Consider the following 23,006-nt stretch of genomic DNA (forward strand, 5'->3'; position numbering starts at 1 on the left):
CCATGAATGAGGAAGAGATGGGGCAGCCACTGGCTTGAGAGGGGAGGAGAGACTTGGTCAGTTAAGGCTGCTCCCCTGGGCCTTTCTGTTCCAGCTGGGGCTGTGCTGACCCCTCCCTTCACCGGCAGGCCTGGGCCTGGTGTGCATACAGACCTGCCTGCCTGTGCCTCTCCTCCCAGGGCCTGCCTCCAAGGCCCTGCTCCAGAGCCCCGGGAATGCCTGCACCACCAGCTGGGCAGTGCTTCTGCCCACGCCCCTGGCCTCACCCCTGTGCTGTTTGTGGGGAGAACCCAGAGGAGGCTCTTTGCCATAGCTTCCTCTTGGCAGCCATGCTCCAGGATCGACCTGTTCTCATCCACACAGAACTGCTCTTTACCTATGATGTGCTGTCACCATCCAGTGTGGACTCCCACCTTTAGGACAAGTGACAGAAACGCACTTGGATCAGCCTAAGCAAAACAAGGAAACTCTTGTCTTAGCAAACTAAAAAAATGGGGAAGTAGATTGGCGTTGGGCAGGGCTGGGTCCAGGCGTTTCAGTAGTTTGCATCAGGCATTTGTCTTTGTCTCTCAGCTTTGCTCTCCTCAGGTGACTTCTTCTTAAGCAGCTTCTCTCATATGTTTGAACGGTGGTCCCTGGGCCCTCTAAAGTTAGCCATTTCAGTAGCGGAGTGTCACTCTTCTAATAGTTTTTACCAAAAGTCCAAAGGCTGTACCTTGTGATACAAGATCACATGCCCAATGTAGTAATGGGGGAAGAAGTGGTTCCCTAAAGAAAATGCAGGTGCCAATTGTAGAAGCCAGAATACTAGCTAGACGCCCACGAGATACGCTGAGATCCCTAGTGAGCCTGAAACAGGGAGATAGGCCCAGTCCATGATGCCAGCCATTCCCAGCTTGCCTGAGATATGCCAATTTTTGTTTCTGTCTGGAGGTGGTGTGGACAGGGTTGAGGCAGGGGCCGAGGAAGATGGGGCAGAGAAGTGGTTGGAGAACCATGCAGGAGTCTTTATAGGGAAGTGATGCGAGCAGATTTGCTCCAGCTGTTTGAGGAGGGTTAGTTATGGGAGTGAGGGCTAGAGGTCGATAAGGCAGGAGGAACAATGAAGAGCCTCCTGTAGTGATCTGGGGAAGGATGCTGGTGGCTTCAACTTTGGTGGTGGCTGTTGGCACTGGGTCTGGAGAGAAATTAGTGAGTTTGGAAGGTGTTTTAGGCAGTGCATTAGCAAGACTTGGTGATTTGCCAGATGTCCGGCGTCTGGGCCTCAGCTTGACAAGTGTGCACTGAGCTCAGAGGTTGGACCAGGTGGTCTGCAGTTGCTTCCAGCTCTCATTCTGTGGTGTGGGGCTGTGCAAGAAGCAGTCTGGAAACTGTAGTGGAAGTGCTCCTGATATGACGTCATGGGTCTTTGGCATGTCCAGTCTCCCCAGCAAGGGTCCTTGGAACCCCACCCTCTCAATGGAGCCCTCTGACCTGCCTTGCTGCCTGCTTTCTCCTGCCCTATCTGTAGGGGTGCCCCCAAAGGACACACCCCAGCCTCTGCATGACCCATCTGCATGCCTAGCATGCCTGCCCATGGCTAGGTCTGCCTGACTTCCCTTCCTCTGCATGTTCCCAAAGTCCATGCCAAGCTTGCAACTTTGTGGAGTGGGGACTTCCAGGCTGCACCTTGGACTGAGAAGCTCAGAACACCTTCTGACCTGGGGAGCCCAAGGCCAGAGGTTGTAGCAGATACAGCCACCTTTCCCATTGAGACCCTAGTTCATTGGCGTGCAAAGCCATCTGTTCAGTGCCCTCATCATGTTGCTGCCATTGTCATGCCCATCCTGCCCGCGGACCGCATCCCTGGCCCGCCCCAACCCTTGCCCGTGCCCAGCTCCTCCTGAGGGGCAGCCCCTCCTCTTGGGTTCCCAGGCTGTGCCTTGAGCATGGCTAAGGGCCCAGCAGGTGGTCATACCAGTGTCCTCATCTCTTCCCTTTGGGTCATGGGCCTGAAGGTGGAGGCAGTAACTCCCAAGATGGTGGCCGTGTCACTCCTAGACCAACCATCTGCCCTGCCCAGCCATGCTCTGGGGACCTTTCACCCTGGGGTGTTGGACTTCTCTCACTGGTGCCCCAGCTAGCCCCTCTGGAGACCCGTAGAGAGGGGTCAGGAGCAGGGAAGGGCAGGCACTGAAAGGTGACCTCGGATGTGGCCTGACTAGGCCTGGAGTATAGACATAAGTCCTGGATCTTGCACCAAGTCCCTGGGACCTAAGGCAGAGAGGACTTTTCGGGGCCTCAGTTTCCTAGGCTGTAAAATGGGAGCTTGGTTGCAGAATCTCTTATGTTCCAGACAGTCCCTGAGTGTGGGGGCTACTCTTAGAGCCCACCAGTGGGTCGGGAGGTGATAAGCTGGGGCCCAGGAACCCCACTCCTCCTGTCTCGAGGTGGGTTTGGCTCTGTCAGAAGGGGCTTCCTGGATGAGGGGCCCCTGCCCTTCTATCCTCTCGCGCATCCTGCCTGGCCTGTGAGTGCCTCTCTCCCTCCTCCCACAGTGCGCCGCGTGGCTCCTCGTTTCTCCATCCCTCCCAGCAGCCAGGAGGTAATGCCAGGCGGCAGTGTGAACCTGACTTGCGTCGCTGTGGGTGCACCCATGCCCTATGTGAAATGGATGATGGGGGCTGAGGAGCTTACCAAGGAGGATGAAATGCCAGTCGGCCGCAATGTGCTGGAGCTCAGCAATGTTGTGCGCTCCGCCAACTACACCTGTGTGGCCATCTCCTCACTAGGCATGATTGAGGCTATGGCCCAGGTCACAGTGAAAGGTGAGTGCCATGGGCATGCCTCCCTCTGACTGAGCCCTGCTGTGTCTCAGAGGGTGACCAGATGGGTGGTAGTTCTCTCCTGGGTGCCCAGGCTCTGGGGTTCTCCTAGCCCTCAGTAGTGAAGGGAGGGGGTTCTGTCGTTAATAATCTTAATAATGGCTAACCGGTACTGAGTTCCTGAGGGTCAAACACTGTTCAGTTTCAGTGTTGCCCTAGGTAAATATGCTCATTATTGCTATTTTATAGGTGAGGGGACTGAGGCCTGGGCCATCTGATTCCACAGTGCATCCCCCTAGCCACTACTTAGCACCAGACCCTGGGGTTTAACAGCCTCCCAGCAAGAAGGATGTGGTGAAATGGTAGCAAAGGGGACTGGCCCCTGCTGGAGCCCTGGGACTGGCACACATATATAGATGCCCCCAGACCTCCTACCTCCACTCTCACCTCCCTCTGACCCATCCTCCATTCTGCAGCTCAGGAGGGACCTTTTTAAAATGAAAAGTCAGGTCAAAGTCCTCTCTCTCAAGAAAAGGAGAAACACTTTCTGGTGGCTTCCTGTTGCTTCTAGGATAAAGACAAGGGTCTGCCCTGCAGCCTCCCTTGCCCACTATATACTGGCCATACTGACATTTCTGTTTGGCTGTGTCCCTTGCCCAGCCCTTGCCATCACCAGCGCCATCTCATGCTCCAGGTGTAAGGTCTGGGAGGCTTTTCCCCGATCACCCCTTCTGAGGAGATTCCCTGGATTTTTCTGCATCTCAGCACACTTGCACTTGATAATTATTTGTTGAATGAGTGACTGTGGACCTGGGACTTCACCTTCAGGTTGAGCCAAGCCACAGGGTCTGTGGGGCTGTCGACTCCATTACTTTTTCTAAAACCCAGGGCCTTTCCCCTAGGAATTAGCTTCCCTCTCTCCAGCTTGTTTCACATACTCGCCAACAGGTGAGTGTAGGCAGGTGAGCCACAGAGGCAGATCTCCACCACCCAGCCTGTGTGCTTTCTATCTGCATGGGACCTGGGCAGGCCATTTCAGCTCTGGGTCTGTTAGGTGAGGCTCTACTAAGTTCTACAAAGGTCGTGAATGGACACTACATGACCCAGAGCCCCGTGGGGAACTGATAGGCCTGGTCACCGTCCCCTACTAGGTACCCTCAGAGGCCACCGTGAGCCTTCCAGGCCATTCTTCAAGGTGAGCTGTAGGGTTGGCCACACTCCGGACAGATGACCACAAGGGCAGTGTTGGCTCCTGGGGTCATGAGCCTTCCATTTTGTCCCCAGCTCTGCCGAAGCCTCCAATTGACCTTGTTGTGACAGAGACTACTGCCACTAGTGTCACCCTGACCTGGGACTCTGGGAACTCAGAGCCTGTGTCCTACTATGGCATCCAGTACCATGCGGCAGGCACAGAGGGCGCATTCCAGGAAGTGGATGGCGTGGCCACCACCCGCTACAGCATTGGCGGCCTTAGCCCTTTCTCAGAGTATGCTTTCCGTGTGCTGGCAGTAAACAGCATTGGGCGAGGGCCGCCCAGCGAGGCAGTGCGGGCGCGCACAGGGGAGCAGGCGCCCTCTAGTCCACCACGCCGGGTGCAAGCGCGCATGCTGAGTGCCAGCACCATGCTGGTACAGTGGGAGCCTCCTGAGGAGCCCAACGGCCTGGTACGTGGCTACCGTGTCTACTATACTCCTGACTCACGCCGCCCCCTGAGCTCTTGGCACAAGCACAACACAGATGCGGGGCTCCTCACCACCGTGGGCAGCCTGCTACCTGGCATCACCTACAGCCTGCGTGTATTGGCCTTCACTGCCGTGGGTGACGGCCCACCCAGCCCCACCATCCAGGTCAAGACACAGCAGGGAGGTAGGTATAGGCAGTGTGCTGGCTGGTCAGCCATGGCACAGCTGGTGGGGGTCAGAGGGCAGGAAGTGTGGGCAAGGCTGTGGCAGACCCTGGAAGCTGGGGGCTCTGGGAGGATGATGGCCCGTATTCTGCACACATGTGGTCACTTGGGATGCAGGACAGGAGTGTGGGGTGTCTCTCCTGCTTCCTTCCCTGGGTGTCCCTGTCCCAAAGGGGAGTTGGTGAGGCTGATGGCACCTGATGTGGGGTGTTGCAGTGCCTGCCCAGCCAGCAGATTTCCAGGCCGAGGCCGAATCAGACACCAGGATCCAGCTCTCATGGCTGCTGCCCCCGCAGGAGCGGATTATCAAGTATGAGCTGGTGTACTGGGCAGCAGAGGATGACGGCCAGCAAGTGAGTGCCTGACAGGGATAGAAGAAGGGGGGAGGGTCTCTGGTGGGCTCACCCAGGCAGACTTTCTTGATTTGTGGTCATTTGGGCACAGTCCCTGGGTTCCTTCTTGGAGCTCTGTGGCTCATGTGGTCTCTGTGGTCTTTAGACCTTTTCACCCCTTTGTTGGGGGCAAAGTCCCAAGGTTTGTCCTTGGGTCTCCTAGGCTCTGTGGCTCGCATGGCACTGACAGAGCCCTGAAGTTCCCCTGGGGCAACATGTCCCAGGTGTCCCATGGCAGTTTGGTCTGTGAGGCGCCTGTCGTGTGCGCTGGGCCTTGAGTCCCTTGTGTCGGCCAGCTGGCCATACGGCCTGGAGCCAGCCTTGGAGCTACCATGGGGCCAGAGGGCTCAGCCACAGCCTGTGTTAGGGGACAGCCTCTCAGTGATCTTTGAGGTCAGCGCAGTCAGTGAGTGCTTCCTGCTCTTCCAGCACAAGGCGACCTTCGACCCCACCTCCTCCTACACCCTAGAGGACCTGAAGCCTGACACACTGTACCGCTTCCAGCTGGCCGCCCGCTCCGAGATGGGGGTGGGTGTCTTCACCCCCACCATTGAGGCCCGCACAGCGCAGTCCAGTAAGTGTCTTTGAGGCTACTTCCTACCTCAGTTGGGCTGGGACACACATGCGCTCTCACACGTACACACACATGCACACACACACTTCCCCTTTGACCAGGCTGGACTCTGGTCTGGGCTCTGGGTCTGGACCTCGAGAGAGGGACAGGTAAGTGCCCAATAGTCTGTGTCCAGGCGGCTGTTGCCCTCACTGCTCCCTGCCTGACTCTTGCCCCTCCGTCCCTCATCCCCCCCACCCCACCCAGGTAAGTTCTGTGTCTGTGACTCATCTCCTTCCTCCACTCCCCTCTGCACTGGTCACATAACTGACTGGGCCTCCTCAGAGGCAGGATCGCCACACTCGCTGTGTCCAGACCTGCTTTGGCAGCCATCCTCCCTCCCCGCATCCCACACTTCATCTCCCCCGTCACCGTATTCCCTGCCTCATGTCCCCCACCATGAGAAGATCCTGTGAGCTGTGTAATCATGCTGAGCAACTGCACACGGGGACACCTCTGTGAGAATGTGACCGAGTATATCCACAGGCCCACCTTGTGTGTGAGACCATCTGCAAGGCCGTTTGTATGACAACTTCATGGCATAATATCTTGCTGTACTCCTGCATGTGTGAGACTGCTGCTATGAATGTGTGTGTGACCATGTGTGACTACCTAGTCAGGAAGCACCTGTGTGTGTGTGTGTCAGTGAGTCACTGATATACCCCTAGGACTGAATCTGTAGGGCTGCTCTTAGGATTGGGACCCAGTGAGTGTGTCTCTGGGTGGCTGACCTATGACCCAGTCTATGGTCTGCAGCTCTCCTGATGACAGACCCTGAGACCATGGGCTATCTGGCCATGCAGCTGTAGTGGGCCTCTGTCCGTGAGGCTCTGTGTGATAATGGGGCTGTGGATATGTGGCTGGATGGGACTGTGACCCTGACATACAGTGTATGTGATGACCTTAAACACAGTGTCTGTGCAACATGGGACTGTGCAAATGTACCAGTGACTTCAGGAGGCCACACGAGGCCTGTATTCTACAGGCATCTGCTCTGCTCCTGCTGGCAGCACATGCATGGTGTAGGGCTGGCAGCATGACCCTGACATGCCCTGTGGGGATCCTAGTCTAGTGGGACACACAAATGTTAAACCGGCAGTTACCCAAATAAGCATTTAATTACATGTGGGCAAAGTGCTGTGGAGGAGACAGACAGTGCAGAGATGATGGCACGGGAACCTCATCTGACCTGAGTGGTCAAGGAGGGCTTCCTTGGGGAACACAGAGGCCTGAGGCAGTGGCTCAGCAAGTGCAAAGGCCCTGTAGCTGGAGGGTGCTTGGTCGTGCAGCCAGACAGCAAGCAGCAGCTTGGATGAGCAGCAGGACAATGTGGCTGGAGCAGCCACCAGCCCTCAGGGACAGGGCAGATGGGAAGGATGACTGGCTGCTGTGTGAGAAGGCATGGGACGGTCCACTAGGATGCCAGAGACCAGGTGGGAGGCTGTGTAGCAGTCTAGGCAGAAGATGACAGCTCAGATGTGGTGGATGTGATGGTGACTGGCCAGGACTGGGGTTATGACAGGGAGGTGGGCTGAGGGAGAGGGAAGGGTTGGGTGCATGCATCCTGTGTTTCTGGTGTGTGGACCTGGGAAGGGAGTGGTGCCACTCCCTGGATGGTAAATGGGACAGAAGTAGGCACCCAAGCTCCAGATGCCATGTGCTGTCCAAAAGGATGCTTAGCAGGCTGCTGGAACCCAGGGCCTGAGCTGGGGGTGGAGGACCCTAGGAAAGAGGACCAGAGCTGGGAGGAAACCCAGGGGAGGGCGGTGTCTTGGAGGTCGAAAGAAGAAAGTTTCAAGGAGTGGACTAGATACTGCTGCTGAGTGGCCAGGGCCAGAGGAATACGAGTGACCACTGGGCCTAGTAACCTGGCGGGCTTGGCCTGGGCAACTTTTGGTGGCATGAAGGACTGAAGCCAATTGGAGTTCCTCCAGGCATTCATGGGAGGCAAGGAAGTAGGGACCAAGAGCTCCGATGTCAGAAGTTGAGTGGGAGGGATGGGACCACTGGGAGGGCGCTGGGAGGCTGAGGATGAGATCTTTTAGGATGGGAAAATCTTGAGCGTATTTAAATGCCATTGGGAATTAGTCAATAGGTGGAACTAGAAATACGGGAAAGAGGATATTGGAGGCTCAGGAGGTGGGGGTGGGGAGGAAGAGCACAGGTGATGGGAGAGATTGGTCATGGGCAGGAGGGCACCCTTGCCTTCTCATGGGAACAAAGGAGAGAGTCGGTGCAACTGCAGGTCATTTGGTGGGTTTGGGAGCAGCAGATGATGGGTTAGGCAGCTTCAGATTTCTCTGCAAAGTAGAAGACAGTCTTGAGCTGAGAGGCAGCAGATGCCCGGAACTGGGGGTTTGAGGAGCGTGGAGGAGGTGGAAGCATTCTGTGTGAAGTGGCAGAGTGAGCTGGGTAGGGAGCCAGGACCAGCAGGCAGCATGGAGGGCCCAGGCCAGGTCCCCAGAGTATGTTCATAGGATGCCAGCCTGCCCACAAGCGGCTCTCCTCTACCCGCCCCAGTGCGTCCCTGGGGAAGGTGAGGAGTTGGATCCATTCAGAGCTTGGAGTGGGCTGGGAAGAAGCAGGGAAAGAGGAGGAGACCAGGGACTTTGGGATGCTGGTAAGAGTGAACCTCAGTGTCTAAGCTAAGTATTGAGGGTGATAAGGATGGTAAGTCGATGGATGGAGGTTCCCAAGGAGTGAAGAGCAGGCACAGGGCTGGGGACCTTGAGCAGCTGTGCTGGGACAAGGGGTGAGGGTCTGCAAGGTGATGTTGGAGGCCACAGTTTGGGAGGTAGCACCATTCCCAGTGACATTAGCCAGGGCATGGCCACAGCAATGCAGGGGGAGGGGGAGAGCCTTGGAGATGAGGGGCTGGGGGCTCATGGAGTCACCTGGGCACAGGGTGGCGGCAGAACTTAGATGGCAAGGAAGCCGATGCAATTGCAGCAGAGTCCTCAGTGGGAATAAGGTCTGGAAACATCACTGTGAACAAGGCGGGGGAGGGGCACAGACCTGCCTCCTGACCCCAAGGAACCTGCTGAGTGAGAGCACTGCTGTCAGTACTTTTTCTCCAGCTCCCCAAGGGCACCTGGTCTCTAGTCTCTGGTTACCTGCATCTCAGGCACAGAGATCCTGTCCAGACAGGCACAGGCAACCTCGCACCAAAAGAGCCACTGGGGCCACTTGTCCCGAGACGGGGCTAGCTACAGGCACAGCAGCTGGAGAGCTTCTCCGTGTGTGGCCTGTGTGTATCTGATGCTGTGTGTGCTGTGTGAGGCAGCGTGTGGGGGGGAGAGACCTTGTGTGTGTGAAGCGCTGCTGGAGCACTGGATGTGGGAGACGCCGTGTGTGTGTCTGTGTATGAAGGGTCATGGGGGAGCAGGCTGTGTGGAGGCAGCGGTGGCAACCTGCCTGGCAGGGCCTTGGGAAAGCCATCCTGCACTCAGGGAATAGCCTGCCTGGGTGAGTTTCCCATCCTCTGTGACTAGGCGCTGTGCCTGTGACCCCCACCCTCCATCTGCCTGCTTCCCCTCATTTGTCTTCCCCAGCCCCCTCTGCCCCTCCCCAGAAGGTGACGTGTGTGAGCGCGGGTTCCACCACAGTCCGGGTAAGTTGGGTTCCACCGCCGGCCGACAGGCGCAACGGCATTATCACCCAGTACTCGGTGGCCTACGAGGCGGTGGACGGCGAGGACCGAGGGCGGCACGTGGTGGACGGCATCAGCCGCGAGCACTCCAACTGGGACCTGGTGGGCCTGGAGAAGTGGACGGAGTACCGGGTGTGGGTGCGGGCACACACGGACGTGGGCCCCGGCCCGGAGAGCAGCCCAGTGCTGGTGCGCACGGATGAAGATGGTAGGTGGCGGCACCAAGGGGAGGGTCGGGGACTAGAGGCACCCCTCCAGACAGCAGACACCTCTTGCACCCCAAAGCCTTTGCCTTCTGCCAGCCCGGAAGGACTCATCTTCCTGGTGCAGCTTAATGACCCAGAGTGGGGAGATGTAGCTGATGGGTTAGCCCATGCCCAAATCCCAGCCTTCGGGGCTCTCTCCAAGTCAGCTGGAGCGGTACAAGGCTAAAGCACAGAAAGCAACCCCACCTAAGATTTGGGAGGTTGAGCCTGGGAAGACTGGGGCAAGGGACAGTCAAACTAGAATCAGTTACAATTCATCTCAGATATTGCTGTGAAGTGGGGGGCCCAGGAGGAGATAGTATGGGTTGTGTTGACTTTGAGGTGGTCAAAGACCTGGTGCCTCATCTCTGCCCCACTCCACCAAGTGAGAGAGCTCTGGGCCAGAGGGGTCAACGGGCAGGGTGCTGGGTTCTTCCTTGTGCCAGGCAGAAGAACCCTCCTTGTTCTTTCCAGGGACAGTCTTAAGGAAATGCCATCTGGCCTTTCCTGGGGCAGTTGGATGCAAAGGCCAGGCCCTGGAGTGTGCTGGGCCCACCTGAGCCAGGGTCCATGCCACCAGGCCTGACTTCCTTCTCTCTCTGGTCCCCAGTGCCCAGTGGGCCACCACGGAAAGTGGAAGTGGAGCCACTGAACTCCACTGCCGTGCATGTCTCCTGGAAACTGCCTGTCCCCAGCAAGCAGCATGGCCAGATCCGTGGGTACCAGGTCACCTATGTGCGTCTAGAGAATGGCGAGCCTCGTGGCCCACCCATCATCCAGGACGTCATGCTGGCGGAGGCCCAGGTGCGCCATAGGGACACGATAGGGTGGAAGGGTGGACAGACGAGCAGCACCACCTCCTGTTTGGAACCCATGTTTGCTCCCCTCCCCTGCCTGTCTTCCGAGGGGCTGTGGCACTGAGATGGCCTGTTGCATCAAACTTAGGAGGCAGAGACCAGAAGATTAGGGCCAGGTTCCAGGTACACCTCCCCTGTCTTGGGTCTGCCTGAGCTGTGCCAACTCAGGCCCTGGTGACAGTCCCTGGCAGTCAGCCTCTGTGGCTCAGCCGCCAGCACCAGCAGTGAGGGGCTGTCCACGCAGACCAAAGCCTCCATTGTCACCCCTGCCCAGGCTGTAGCCCCTCCCTAGCCCCTCCTTGGTGGTTTGCAGGAAGCATGTTCACCAAAAGTTAGGCTGGGCTTTCAAGATGTGCCTTCTTCCTTGACAGTGCTGGGCTGGGCAGCCACTCCTCCCACAGCCAGGGGCAGGGAGAGCACTCCTGGCCTGTCATTCCCCCAACTTGGCCCTTCTCAGGACAGCCAAGCTGGAATGTTGCTCTGTGCCTGGCCCCCAGGAGAATGGCTCAGCCCCTGATATTTACTCTCAAGGTCTGAGCCTGCCAACCAGCCGCACATCTCTCTCTGTGCACGTCTGTTCCCCAGAGGAAGATGGTTCTGCCCGTGAGTGTGGCCTGAGGTCCCTGTGATATTCTGAACCCTGGTTTGCTATTCAGATGATGAACCTAGGGTACTGGGAGGTTGTGTGAGTGGTCCAGAATTTCCCAGTAAGTGGGTGGCTAAGCTTGGACAAGAAGCCAGGTCTTTGGGCTCCTGGAAAAGGGCTGTAACTGGCTGTGGTGAGTTCCCTACAAAAATACTCTGCTCATGAGTCCTAACACCTGGTGTGGTCTGCTCTCAGGTCCCATCCAGAATCAGCCTTGAGGAGATCCACAGGGGCAACACTAAGCCAGCCCTGGGGGAAGGGGCCCATATTCCCTCCAGAACTCACATGGCCTCCCCATCCAGCTTTTCACCCCTACCTGGTCTGGGATCACATACCCCGTGATCTGCATGCTGTTCTTAGGGGTGGACCCACCTGCACAGACACCCCTTCATGCCCCTGGCTGGGCTCAGGTCTCTAAAGCAAAATTCCTTTCACCCAGGGGGTGCCCCCTTCCCCCTCTCAGCCTCCCCAGTGCTGAGAGAATGGGGGTGGAAGAGGCAGGCATGTATGCCCACATGCATTCCTGGGGCAGGTTGAGGGCTCCTCCTGGAGCCTTCCCGACACACCCATCCAGAAACATCCCGGGAATGGGCTCCTTGCAGCCCCTCCCGTCCCAGAAGCCAGCAGCACAGCCGCAGCCAGTGGGGTTCCTGAGAGGCCACCTCAAGTGCCCCCTTCTGGTCCCACATAGTTTGGAGAGAGCTGGGCCTCAGGAGCGGACATCACCCTCATGGCCTCACACCCCGTGACTGGGGGTAAACAAGAGCCCGGGTTCCAGGAAAGCAGCGGAAGATGGAGGTCCTGGTCTTAGAACCCCCTTGGGACTGAGTCATTCTGCTCCAAGCCAGTAGGGGAGCATGGGGGCCTGGTCCCCAGCCTGGCTACAGGGCCCAGCTGTCCCCTGAGCTACCTCCCTGGGCATTTCAGAAGCCCAGTCCCCCCCATCTGCCCTGCTGGGCCAGGCCCCCTCTGGGCCAGAGTCCTTCACATCCTATCTCCCTTTCTCTCCCTCTCCCGCGGTCAGTGGCGGCCAGAGGAGTCCGAGGACTATGTAAGTAGCAGGTGTGCGAGTGTGGGCAAGACATGGGTCAGGTGGGGCTCATGGGACACTCCCCCTCCCCCACCTCTCCTCCCAGCCTGAGCCGCCAAGATCCACAGGGCGCCAGCCACATCCAGAGAAAATTGGCATTTAGACACAGGCCCAGAGCTGGGCAGCAATTGGCATTTCCTCTAATCCTTACTTCTCGCCTGTTCGAGCCACAATTTCAGGCCAGTGTTCGTGATCGACCAGGGCCTGGCCCCTGTACTGGCCAGATAGGGATGGAGTTAAATTCTGTCCTGATCATTAGGCCTTATTGATCCCCAGAGTGAAAAATAACCTGCTTCTGGGCCCAGGCTAGAAGGGAAGTCTGGGGAGCTAGGTTCCAGCATTGGTGCATAGTGGGGCCCCAGCCCTGGGCAACCCTCCAGCTGGGGTAGGAGGGGGTCCTCTGAGGGGTTGGTGGCAGCTGCAGTGGCCCCCACCTGAGCCTCAGAGCTGGAGGGACACCAGGGTTGGTGGTGACAGCTCTGTTCCCACTGCACGGTGGTCCCCTCCCTTCTTCCTACTGTCCCTTCTGTGTGGTGTAGCTTGGCCTCCTGTGGTATTTCTCTGCATGTCTGGAAATGAGGCCTTGGCTAGAGATGGGCATAGGGGCAGGGCCTGCCAAAGTGGGTTAACTGGCCTGGCTGACTTCTGAGGAATCACTCGGGAAAATAAGGAAACGCATTTCTCAGGGTGGAGGTTCCCTCTCCTTATTGTCTGTTCTCCCTGTCTCAGGAGGTATTGCAGGGCAGTAAGGTGTTCACAGAGCCAGTGCCTAGTTGTGGGTTGGATGGGGTCTTGACCTGGCCCTGCAGAGTGGCACCTTGCCCCACCCTTCTACCTTGCTCTGTGGGTGTGTGCGTGTGTGCATCCATATCTACAGGTGGTCCTCCACTTTCTTGTGCAGGAGGAGCTATAGGCTGCGTGCATGTGTGTGCCAAGAGCCATACAATGTGCTATGTGCGTGCAAGGCTCTGCCCTGTGTGTCTTGTGTGCACAGACCTCATGAGGTGTCATTCACAATACAGTGGAGTGGTTGCATGGTATGACCCTTTGTTCTTGTCTTAAAGGAACAACAAGCTGTCTTCCCCAGTCTCTCGGCCTCTGGGATGGGATGGGTGGGGTCCTCCTGGGCACACATTCCACCTGTTTGCCCTGCCTCCAGCAAGGGTCCAGCATTGCACAGGGCCCACTCCCAGGACCAGTGGGCCCTGGGGACTTGCTGCTGGCTAAGGTCTTAAGGTGGCTGGCATGGTCTGGCTTCTTGCTCTCTGGTGATGGGAATGGGTCCTTCCTCCCTTAGGAAACCACCATCAGTGGCCTAACCCCAGAGACAACCTACTCTATTACTGTTGCCGCTTATACTACCAAGGGGGATGGTGCCCGCAGCAAGCCCAAAATTGTCACGACGACTGGGGCAGGTGAGTGAAGGGTCAGGGCCAGAGCAGAGGGTGGGACAGCGAGGAGGGCAGCGTCAGAGCCCAGTGCGCCGTTGTTCAGTCCCAGGCCGGCCCACCATGATGGTCAGCACCACGGCCATGAACACCGCCCTGCTCCAGTGGCATCCACCCAAGGAGCTGCCCGGCGAGCTGCTGGGCTATCGGCTGCAGTACCGCCGGGCCGATGAAGCAAGGCCCAATACCATGGATTTTGGCAAGGATGACCAGCACTTTACAGTCACTGGCCTGCACAAGGGGGCCACCTATATCTTCCGGCTTGCTGCCAAGAACCGAGCTGGCCCAGGTGAGGAGTTTGAGAAAGAGATCACAACACCCGAGGATGTGCCCAGCGGCTTCCCCCAAAACCTGCGTGTGACAGGGCTGACCACCTCTACCACGGAGCTGACCTGGGAGCCCCCGGTGCTGGCAGAGAGGAACGGGCATATCACCAACTACACTGTGGTGTACCGTGACATCAACAGCCAGCAGGAGCTGCAGAACGTCACTGCTGACACCCACCTTGTGCTCTTGGGCCTCAAGCCGGACACCACTTACGACATCAAGGTCCGTGCACGTACCAGCAAAGGCGCCGGCCCGCTCAGCCCGAGCATCCAGTCCCGGACCATGCCCGTGGAGCAAGGTGTGTGCTGCGGGCGTGGGGCTGTGCCCCTGGACTCTGCTCTCCTTGACCCACTGATCTCTGGCGACTGTGATCCACCAGCCTCTTCTGTGTGACCCTCCAACCTCTCATGACCATGACTACTAACCTCTAGCAAATCTGTGCCACATTCTTGGTGTGTGACCCCAGACCTCTGCTCTCCTTGACCTACTGACCTCTGCTGTGTAACTCTCCAATCTCTCGTGACTTTGACCCACTGATCTCTTTTGACTGCATCACCATTCTTGGGTGTGCAACACTAATCTCTTGGGGCCACAACCACTGACTAGTGAACATGCTCCACCATGCTGCGGTGTGAGGCCACACACTTCTCATGACAAAATCCCCCTGACTCTGGTCACTCTGACCTGGCATCTTGTGAGCTCCAGCTTTTAACCAAGCACTTCAGAGATCCTGACCCCAGCTCGGTGCTCACTGTGAGGAAGAGCTTGGGCTGGGAGCCGAGCCATGTTACTTGAAGCTGGCTGGGAATAGGGTGCCCAGTCCTCACAGCTGTTCCTAACCCTTGAGTCCCAACCACTGTCTCTGTGGCAGGGAGCTTTCCAGGCCCAACACCCACCCCTGTTCCCCAGCCAGCTCTGACTCCCTCCTTATGTTCCACAGTGTTCGCCAAGAACTTCCGTGTAGCAGCCGCCATGAAGACATCTGTGCTGCTCAGCTGGGAGGTCCCTGACTCCTATAAGTCAGCTGTACCCTTCAAGGTGGGTGGGGGCCACGACCGGTAGAGCCCAGCACACACGCAGGCCTGTGTCATTTCTGTCCCGTTTGAGGACATTTGTGCAGCTTGTGATAACAGGATCTGGTTAGGTGCACACACATGCTCTGCCCTACAGCCCTATCATGGGGAGCCTCACACAAGTGCACTGCCTACCCCCTCCTCCACAGATTCTATACAATGGGCAGAGCGTGGAGGTGGATGGCCACTCAATGCGGAAGCTGATCGCAGACCTGCAGCCCAACACAGAGTACTCGTTTGTGCTGATGAACCGTGGCAGCAGTGCAGGGGGCTTACAGCACCTCGTGTCTATCCGCACGGCCCCTGACCTCCTGCCACACAAGCCTCTGCCTGCCTCTGCCTACATAGAGGATGGCCGTTTCACCCTCTCCATGCCCCATGTGCAGGACCCCTTGCTCATCAGGTGTGCAGACGAGGCCTTGGGGAGGAAGGGCATGGCTGGTGACGTGAGTAAGGATGGTCCTGACTCCTGCCCTGCCTGCCCAGGTGGTTCTACATCATGGTGGTGCCCATTGACCGTGTGGGCGGGAGCATGCTGGCCCCACGATGGAGCACACCCGAGGAACTGGAGCTGGACGAGGTGCCGGGGGATGGGCAGGGTGGCACTGCTGACGGCCCCACTGCACTGCTGGCTGTGGTCCCAATGACTCCTCCAAAAAGGAGTATCAACCTCTGGCTACTCTGGTTGGCTGCCCCCTCTCTGGGAAGAGAGAGACTTGGAGGTGGCCCCCTGGGAGTTTTCACAAAACTCCTGGAAGGCTTTCAGAGAAATCTTGGAGGGGTTTGCTGAGGATCCCCTGGGGTGGGAAGAAGCAGAGAATCGTTTGAAATCACCATACTCTTCTCACAGTGGTGTGGACCCAGCCTTCTCTGGTTAGGGCAAGGGGCAGGGTACCTAGAGGGCCTCCTCTCACTGTGTTGGTGGGGAGCCGTGGCATTGGTGTCCAGCATTATTCTGCAAGGACACAGAGCTGAGCCAGGCTCAGAAGGTGAGCCTCAGTCTCTGCCCAAGGAGCTAATGTCCCAGGCCACAGGCCCAGGGGCACATGCTCTAAGGCCCGGCATGATACTTGTGCTCTGCTCTGTCAGCTTCTGGAGGCCATCGAGCAGGGCAATGGGGAGCAGAGGCGGCGGCGGCGACAGACAGAGCGGCTGAAGCCATATGTGGCTGCTCAGGTGGATGTGCTCCCCGAAACCTTCACCCTGGGAGACAAGAAGAGCTACCGGGGCTTCTACAACCGGCCCCTGTCTCCGGACCTCAGCTACCAGTGCTTTGTGCTTGCCTCCCTGAAGGAGCCCGTGGACCAGGTCTGCCTGAGCTGCCTGGGCTCGCAGCATCCCACTGTGATGTGTGTATACTTTATGTGCCCCAGGCCTGCTCTGAGACTAGGCCAGTCTCAAACACCGTGAGATCTCAGGCCTGGGGCAGCCCCAGAGACCCCAGATCTGCACTGGAGATCTCAAGACACCAGACCCTAGGATGCAGGAGGCCAGACCTAAGCTAGCCCTAGGAACTTAGTCAGCTGAGCAGGCTTAGGATCTGAGAGACCAGGCCCAGCCAGCCCAGCATAACCCAGACGCAGAGCCCTTTCTTCAGGTTTGGTGGGCAGAGGGTGGGGGATCTCATACTGAGTTCACTGCCATGCTCTTCCTCCACTGCGCACAGAAGCGCTATGCCTCCAGCCCCTACTCTGATGAGATCGTGGTTCAGGTGACACCAGCCCAGCAGCAGGAGGAGCCCGAGATGCTATGGGTGACAGGCCCCGTCCTGGCCGTCATCCTCATCATCCTCATTGTCATCGCCATCCTCCTGTTTAAGAGGTAAGTGCTGTGCTCAGAGCTCCAGGGGACAGCTAGCTGTCCCTGGCTCTCGGGTCCTCCCAGGCATGGTGCATGTGGGCACAGGGCAGCCACACCTGCCTGCACCCCAGCCCCTGGGCTCGGTGGGAAGCCAGGAAGAGCAGAGGCAGGGTGTGTTAGCCTAGGTGAGAGGAAGAGCTGCAGCTTCACCAAGGGCTGGGTCATGTGTATCCTCGGGGTGTCCATCCATGTATCTCTGTGTTTCAGTAGGTACAAGTGTGTCTGTCTCTCAGCTTCAAGTTACTGCCCTCTCCTGGTCTCCTACCTTCAGTATTCCCTCTGCCACCATTCCCAGATGAACCCTAGCCTGTCTTTCCTGCTTAGGCCTAGAGAGGTCCAGACCTAGCTACCGGGCCAGGGTGCTCCACATGTGCAAGGCAGTCCGCCTGGCAGGCATTCACGAGTTCCGACTGGGACCCCAGCATCCACAGCTGTCCCAGCCTGAGTGTGTTTTGAACCTTCCCAGCAATGCTGCTCCCCTGCAGTCCTTATCACAAGGGACGGGCGCATCTACCCGGTTACCAACCAGACACCTGGGCGTCACCCTCAGCCCTCCTTTCCCACTCCCCGAGTCTCCTGGAAGTCCTCTTCTAAATAGGAGGGATCTACTCCTCCTCCCCTCCCTGGGCTAATGCACATGCAGGCACAGCTGGGGACTCGCACACAGCACTCCTACCACTATGATGACAGTTGTAGCTGCCTGCTTGTGGAGTCTCCCCTTCCTGTTCATCCTCCTCCCATCCTGAAAGGTATTTCCAAAGATTTAACTTTGTCACCTTAAGTTTAAAACCTCCTTAGTGGCTCCCAAAGTAAAGCCTGAACTTCTGTAACCTGACAGTCAAATGCCTGATTAGTCTGGTCCCTGCCACCATTTTCAAAATCATCACGTTGAACTGACACAGTTCCCCGGCTGGCTCAGGCAGTGTGCCCTCCACTCTGCAGCCTTTTGCCTCTACCCCCCTGGCAGCTGCCTTCTCATCCTTCAAGACTCCCTCCAGGCTCTGATGCCCAAGAGGTTCTCCAGGGCCCCACCTCTTCCCATACTGTACCCCATCTGCCCAGTGATGCTTCATTGGGCACATCGCTCGGCCTGCATTTACAGCACCCAGCACAAGGCTGAGCCCACAAGGCACGTCTTTGAACACCTGTCAGTGAACACATGTCGGTCTGTACACCTTAACATGTCTCTGCATATGAGTTCCTCTGCTCTGTGCCCCATCTTTCCCCTGACTCCTGAGCTGGACCCAGCGCCTCCTTCCTGAAGAGTTAGCTCCTTCCAGGCAGAAGAGGGCCAGGCTCTCCTGGTCCAGGGCATGGAGACTGTGGGTGGGGAACTCAAGGAGTGTTCCACATACTTGCTCTCCTTTCTTCCCACTCCTGCCTGGGTCCTGATATGTGTCAGGAGAGGCAGCTCCCTCCCCGTGAATGCCATGTGGGTGCCATAGCTAGATGCCACAGTGTCCCCCATGTCACGAAAGACGGTCTGAGTGCTTGGTGGAAACAATGACCATTCCTTTCTTCTGTCCTTGCCTCTTTCGGGACCTAGTAAACAAGAAAGGTAGGAGTCATTCCTTCTCCCTTCACACGCCTCCCCCTTCACTTCTTATCCCTGCACACATTTCGGGCCCGGCAGGGAGGGGCGGTGTTTTTGCCAGAAGCCTCCTGGCCTGTAGCTTCTGCCAGCTCAGCAGGCTCTGGGGCAGCTGTCCCTCTCTCAGTTGTACCCTGCACAGAGTATGCCCCTTCTCCAGGGGCAGGCATAGCATAGACTTCCAGTGCCCTCCGTGTGTAGACTGACTGAGCTCACCAGAGTCTTCCACTGTGCCCCCTGTTCCCTGAGACCTAAGTACTAAAAGAGACAGTCTTGTATATGTGCAAAGAGAACTGGCTGCAGAGCGGGGGCAAGTGTGTGTTGCTACACTCTCATGCACACTCACACAAGTCCTTCCTCTCCAAACACACATGTCCAATGAGTAGAAGCAGCCCCTGCATCCTTGCCAACAGCTGGACCCTGTAGTCCGTCTCTGACCCTGTCCTTATAGACAAGGGAGCTGAGGCCAGCAAGGGAGGACTCTGCCCAGCTTGGGTGCCGCCTTCCCCATCCCTCCCTTGCTGTTCTGGGCATTTATCCTGATACTGAGAGCCAGACTGCTGGGGCTTAGCTTTCTGTGATGTGTGTATACTTTATGTGTCCCTGTGCATGTTATTCCTGGTGGCTCCTGCTGCCTCAGCTGCAGCAGCCTTAGGGACAGCAGCCACTGCCCAGCAGTGACCTGCTCTTTGTTGGAAGGAGCCACCTGCCTCCACCACCTCCTCCTCCCTCACTGCGCTGGCCCTCTGTCCACTCCCCACCCCACTCCTGCTGTCTCCCCACCCATCCCACCCTGTTTTCTTCACGGTGAAGCTGCTCTGTCCCTGGTTTTCCCATGCTCAGAGATCCCAGGATGGGTTGGGGAGGTTGAGGGGTGACAGAGCTGTGGACACTGGGTTCTGTGACAGCCAGCCATGCCATGCATCTCTGTTTTCCACCTGGACCTCAGGTTCTCATCAACTGTCCTCTGCCTCTTCAGGAAAAGGACCCACTCCCCGTCATCCAAGGACGAACAGTCAATTGGCCTGAAGGACTCATTGCTGGCCCACTCCTCTGACCCTGTGGAGATGCGGAGGCTTAACTACCAGACCCCAGGTAGGGCAGCTCCCTAGCCTGCCTGCCCTCAGCCCAAGCCTGCAGGTCCCTGGGTTTCCACCAAGGGACCCTGACCTCGTGCCCCCATTTCCTGTTCCTGTTCCTTCTTTTGGCCCTTCTCCCTGTACCCATCCATTTTGTCGATGTGACTGAGGAGCCTCTATAGCAATAGCTGGACAGGTGCCCCAGGGCCTGGGAGCCTCAGGGGAATCGTAGCTGCTTAGGCCCTGCCTCATCTTTGATCAAGGTCTCCAAACACAGGCTAGAATCCATATCCCAACCACAGGGTAGCCAGCACCTGGGCCTGTGCTCTGGTCCCTCCATGCTAAAGAGGGTGTGTTGGTGAGAAATGCCCCATCAAACACTCGTGCTGAGATGGGGTGCCCACATCTGACCCTTCCTGGAGGCTGGCCCATATGTACTATGTAACCAAAGAAACCCTGACATGGGCTTGGTGCCTGCCCTTCCCTTACCAGCCACTCTCACTTGGCTCTCTGGCTGTTCCTTCTACCTAAACTGTCACTCCCTCCCCACTTCCCAGCAGACACAGCTCAGGCGCATCCTCTGGGTAAAATTTCCCAGACCACCCTAACCCCAGCACTGGCCTGGGTGCTCTCTCCTTGGCTCCCAGAACCTCTCTGCTTCTTCTGTCGTGACACCTCTCACCACTGGCTAGAATTGCCTCAATGACAGTCTGAGCTCTGCAGAACCAGGAACTGTGTCTTATTCACTCACCATCCCTTGTACTGGGCACAGAGGCTCTTGCTGAAATGCCTGCAAAGCAAGCACACAGATGGCTGAGTGAGTGAACTCACACACCCACAGACTTGTGTATACATGAGCCAGTTACTACTGCATATCCAATTCCCCCAGAACTTAATGGCTTAAAACAATAATAATTACATATCATCTCAGTTTTTGTGAGTCAGAACTTCAGACAGGAGCATAGCAGGAACAGCTTGTCTCTATTCCAGAATGTCTGGACCCTCAGCTGGAGGACTTGAAGGCTGGGAGCTAGAATCATTGCAACAAGGGTCAGCACACTGTGACCTGTGGCCAAATACAGCCCACTACCTGTCTTTGCAGATAAAGTATTACTGGCACGTAGCCATGCCAGTTCATTTACATATTGTCTCTGGCTATTTTTATACTACAAAGTCAGAACTAAGTAGATGTTATAGATACAGTTATATCCACAAAGCCAAAAATACTTGCTATCTGGCCTTCTGTAAAAAGTTTGCCAAGCCCTGAATTCTGATAACTCACTCATCATATGTCTGGCATTGATGCTAGTGTCAGCTGTGAGCCCACCTGGAGTTGTCAGCTGTGACAGTCATACAAGGCCTCTTCATGTGGCCTGGGCTCTCTCACAACATGGTTACTGAGTTCCCAGGGCACATGCCCTGAGAGAGAGAGAAAGCCAGGCAGACCCAGCAGACTGTTACAACCTGGCATGATCGTATCTGTGAGGAATCAGTGCCAGGATGTTAGGGGCCTAGAAGACAGAGAAGCCTCCTCAAATAGGGGATGCCAAACCATGTGGGCATTAGTTGAGCAAAGAGTGCTAATCCCTCTTCTAGTGGGAATAGCACGTACAGAAATAGCTCAGAGGCAGTGAGTGTTCAGCAGCTCTGGCACTGGGATGTTGAGCCCAGAAACAGGACTGGAGGGTAAGGTGGAGGTCCAGTCACAGAGGAATCTGAGCGCTGGATGAGGAGTGTGGACAGGGAGGCATTACAGATTTTAGCAGGGAGAGAACGGGCCAGAACTATGCTTGAGAAATACCATTCTGGGTGCTATGTGGAGGACAGACTGGAGGGGGGAAATGGAGGAGGGACACTAGAGGGAACCTACACATGTGAAAGGTGCTGAGGAACTGGGTGTGGAGCAGAGTGGTAGGGGCGGAGGGCATGGACTACAGGACTACAGGGCTTGGGCTTGATTCCGTGTGGTGCAGGGTCTGCAAGGATGGTGGCTCCATGGTTGCTGGGTGAACCATGAGGTAGGGGCTCCAGGCCATAACCAGGCCTGTGGGTCTGGACCTCGGCACTGACAGCGGGCTGAAACTGCGGGCACGGCAGGTGCTGAGGAGTATGTGGTGGTCAAAGCCCAAAAACAGAAGGGCTTTCCCAGGAGAGGGGGAGCAGGAAAAGAGAGTCAGGAAGAATGCCAGGGAGATTAAGAAGGAGCGGCCAGAGAGAGAGGAAGAACAAGCGTGTAACCGGAAACCACAGTGGGGCTGTGCACGAGGGGGATTTGGTGACTTAGAGTAGCAGCAGACCCCCCGGGAGGAACGCTGGCTTAGGCAGTTGGGAGCTGGGACACAGGGTGGGGACCAAGTCTTGGGGGCACAAGCAGTTGGTGGGTTGAGTAGAGTAGGGAATGAGTAGGCAGAGAAACCCTTTCAGAGGCCAGGGTATGAAAGATAGGAGGGCAAGAGAGGAGAAAGGCATGTGGAATCAAAAAAGATTTTTCTTTTTTCCAGTATGGAAATGATTCTTGGACAGTGGTCATTGGAGTGAGCATTTGAGATGGAGGGTGGGCGTGCCCGTTGATGGCACAGGATGGCCACGCCCAGAGCTCAGGTGGCCTGGTGAAGGGAGGCGGGGAGCCCCTGAGCTCTAGGCCTGGGCAGGAGGCAGGTGAAGTCCATGTAAGGGCCAGGCTGCCAGAGTTCTCGGCTGACGCCCTCCGTGTTCTCCGAGATTCGGGGAAAGTGTCTGGAGCAAGACTGTGAGAGAAGTTGGGTCCTGGCTGTGGGTGCCAACAGTGTGAGGGCCTGGAAGACGGACCTGGAATCCCTGTGGCTGCAGAGGCCAGAGGGAAATTGCAGGGATCTGAAAGGAAAAGGGGGGTGAAGAATTGGAGGTTTGCAGTGGTGGCAAAGGTAAGTGCAGAGGGACGGAAGCAGGGGTCCGGAGATGCAGGAGGCCGTGGGGGCGGGCATGAGATGGGGCGCAGTGAGAGCCGCCAGAGGTGCAGAGACCAGGGACCTAAGGCTAGTGGCAGGGAGAGGCATCCCTGTGGACGCGGCGGTCCCCAGCGTGAAGGCAGCCCTCAGAGTATTGGGTGAACCAGGGACCATAAGGGACAACAGACGGGCACGGGGATGGCTGCACTCTTCACAACTGAGGGTTTCCCTCACATTTTTTTAATTTGCTGAACTTTTTTCTTCCTTATAGTTTAATTTTTATTCTGAAAATTTTTTAAACCCACAGAAAAGCTAAAAGAATACAGTTGTCCCCTGCATGTCCTCGCATAGACCTACCCTTCCTTGTCTTGCTACACATGCCTCATCTCTCTAACATTAAAGCACACTTACTTCCCTTTTGCCAAATCATCTGAATATAGCCACGGTCAAATTTTGATACCAGAGAGGCAGAGGGTTGGTTTGGAAGAATTTACTCATT

At 56.8% G+C, this 23,006-nt stretch overlaps 1 protein-coding gene across 7 annotated transcripts in view; it reads left to right on the top strand.

The window, feature by feature from the left end:
• The window catches only part of PTPRF (protein tyrosine phosphatase receptor type F), an 81,802-nt gene that overhangs the window by 49,044 nt on the left and 9,752 nt on the right, over positions 1-23,006 (top strand). For 2 of the 7 annotated variants that reach the window (XM_037002206.2, XM_037002209.2), the window contains exons 8-22: positions 2,538-2,807; positions 4,089-4,670; positions 4,927-5,063; positions 5,532-5,676; positions 9,267-9,572; positions 10,220-10,413; positions 12,137-12,163; positions 13,500-13,617; positions 13,697-14,275; positions 14,918-15,015; positions 15,200-15,453; positions 15,537-15,630; positions 16,140-16,358; positions 16,717-16,871; positions 19,481-19,596. In XM_037002206.2, coding sequence (XP_036858101.1) covers positions 2,538-2,807; positions 4,089-4,670; positions 4,927-5,063; positions 5,532-5,676; positions 9,267-9,572; positions 10,220-10,413; positions 12,137-12,163; positions 13,500-13,617; positions 13,697-14,275; positions 14,918-15,015; positions 15,200-15,453; positions 15,537-15,630; positions 16,140-16,358; positions 16,717-16,871; positions 19,481-19,596 — 3,294 coding nt within the window. The remainder of the gene's footprint in view (positions 1-2,537; positions 2,808-4,088; positions 4,671-4,926; positions 5,064-5,531; positions 5,677-9,266; positions 9,573-10,219; positions 10,414-12,136; positions 12,164-13,499; positions 13,618-13,696; positions 14,276-14,917; positions 15,016-15,199; positions 15,454-15,536; positions 15,631-16,139; positions 16,359-16,716; positions 16,872-19,480; positions 19,597-23,006) is intronic. The other 5 variants (XM_073233777.1, XM_037002211.2, XM_073233778.1 and 2 more) reach the window with 3 other exon arrangements.

This window comes from Manis javanica, chromosome 4 (assembly GCF_040802235.1).
Source record: "Manis javanica isolate MJ-LG chromosome 4, MJ_LKY, whole genome shotgun sequence".
Lineage (NCBI taxonomy): Eukaryota > Metazoa > Chordata > Mammalia > Pholidota > Manidae > Manis > Manis javanica.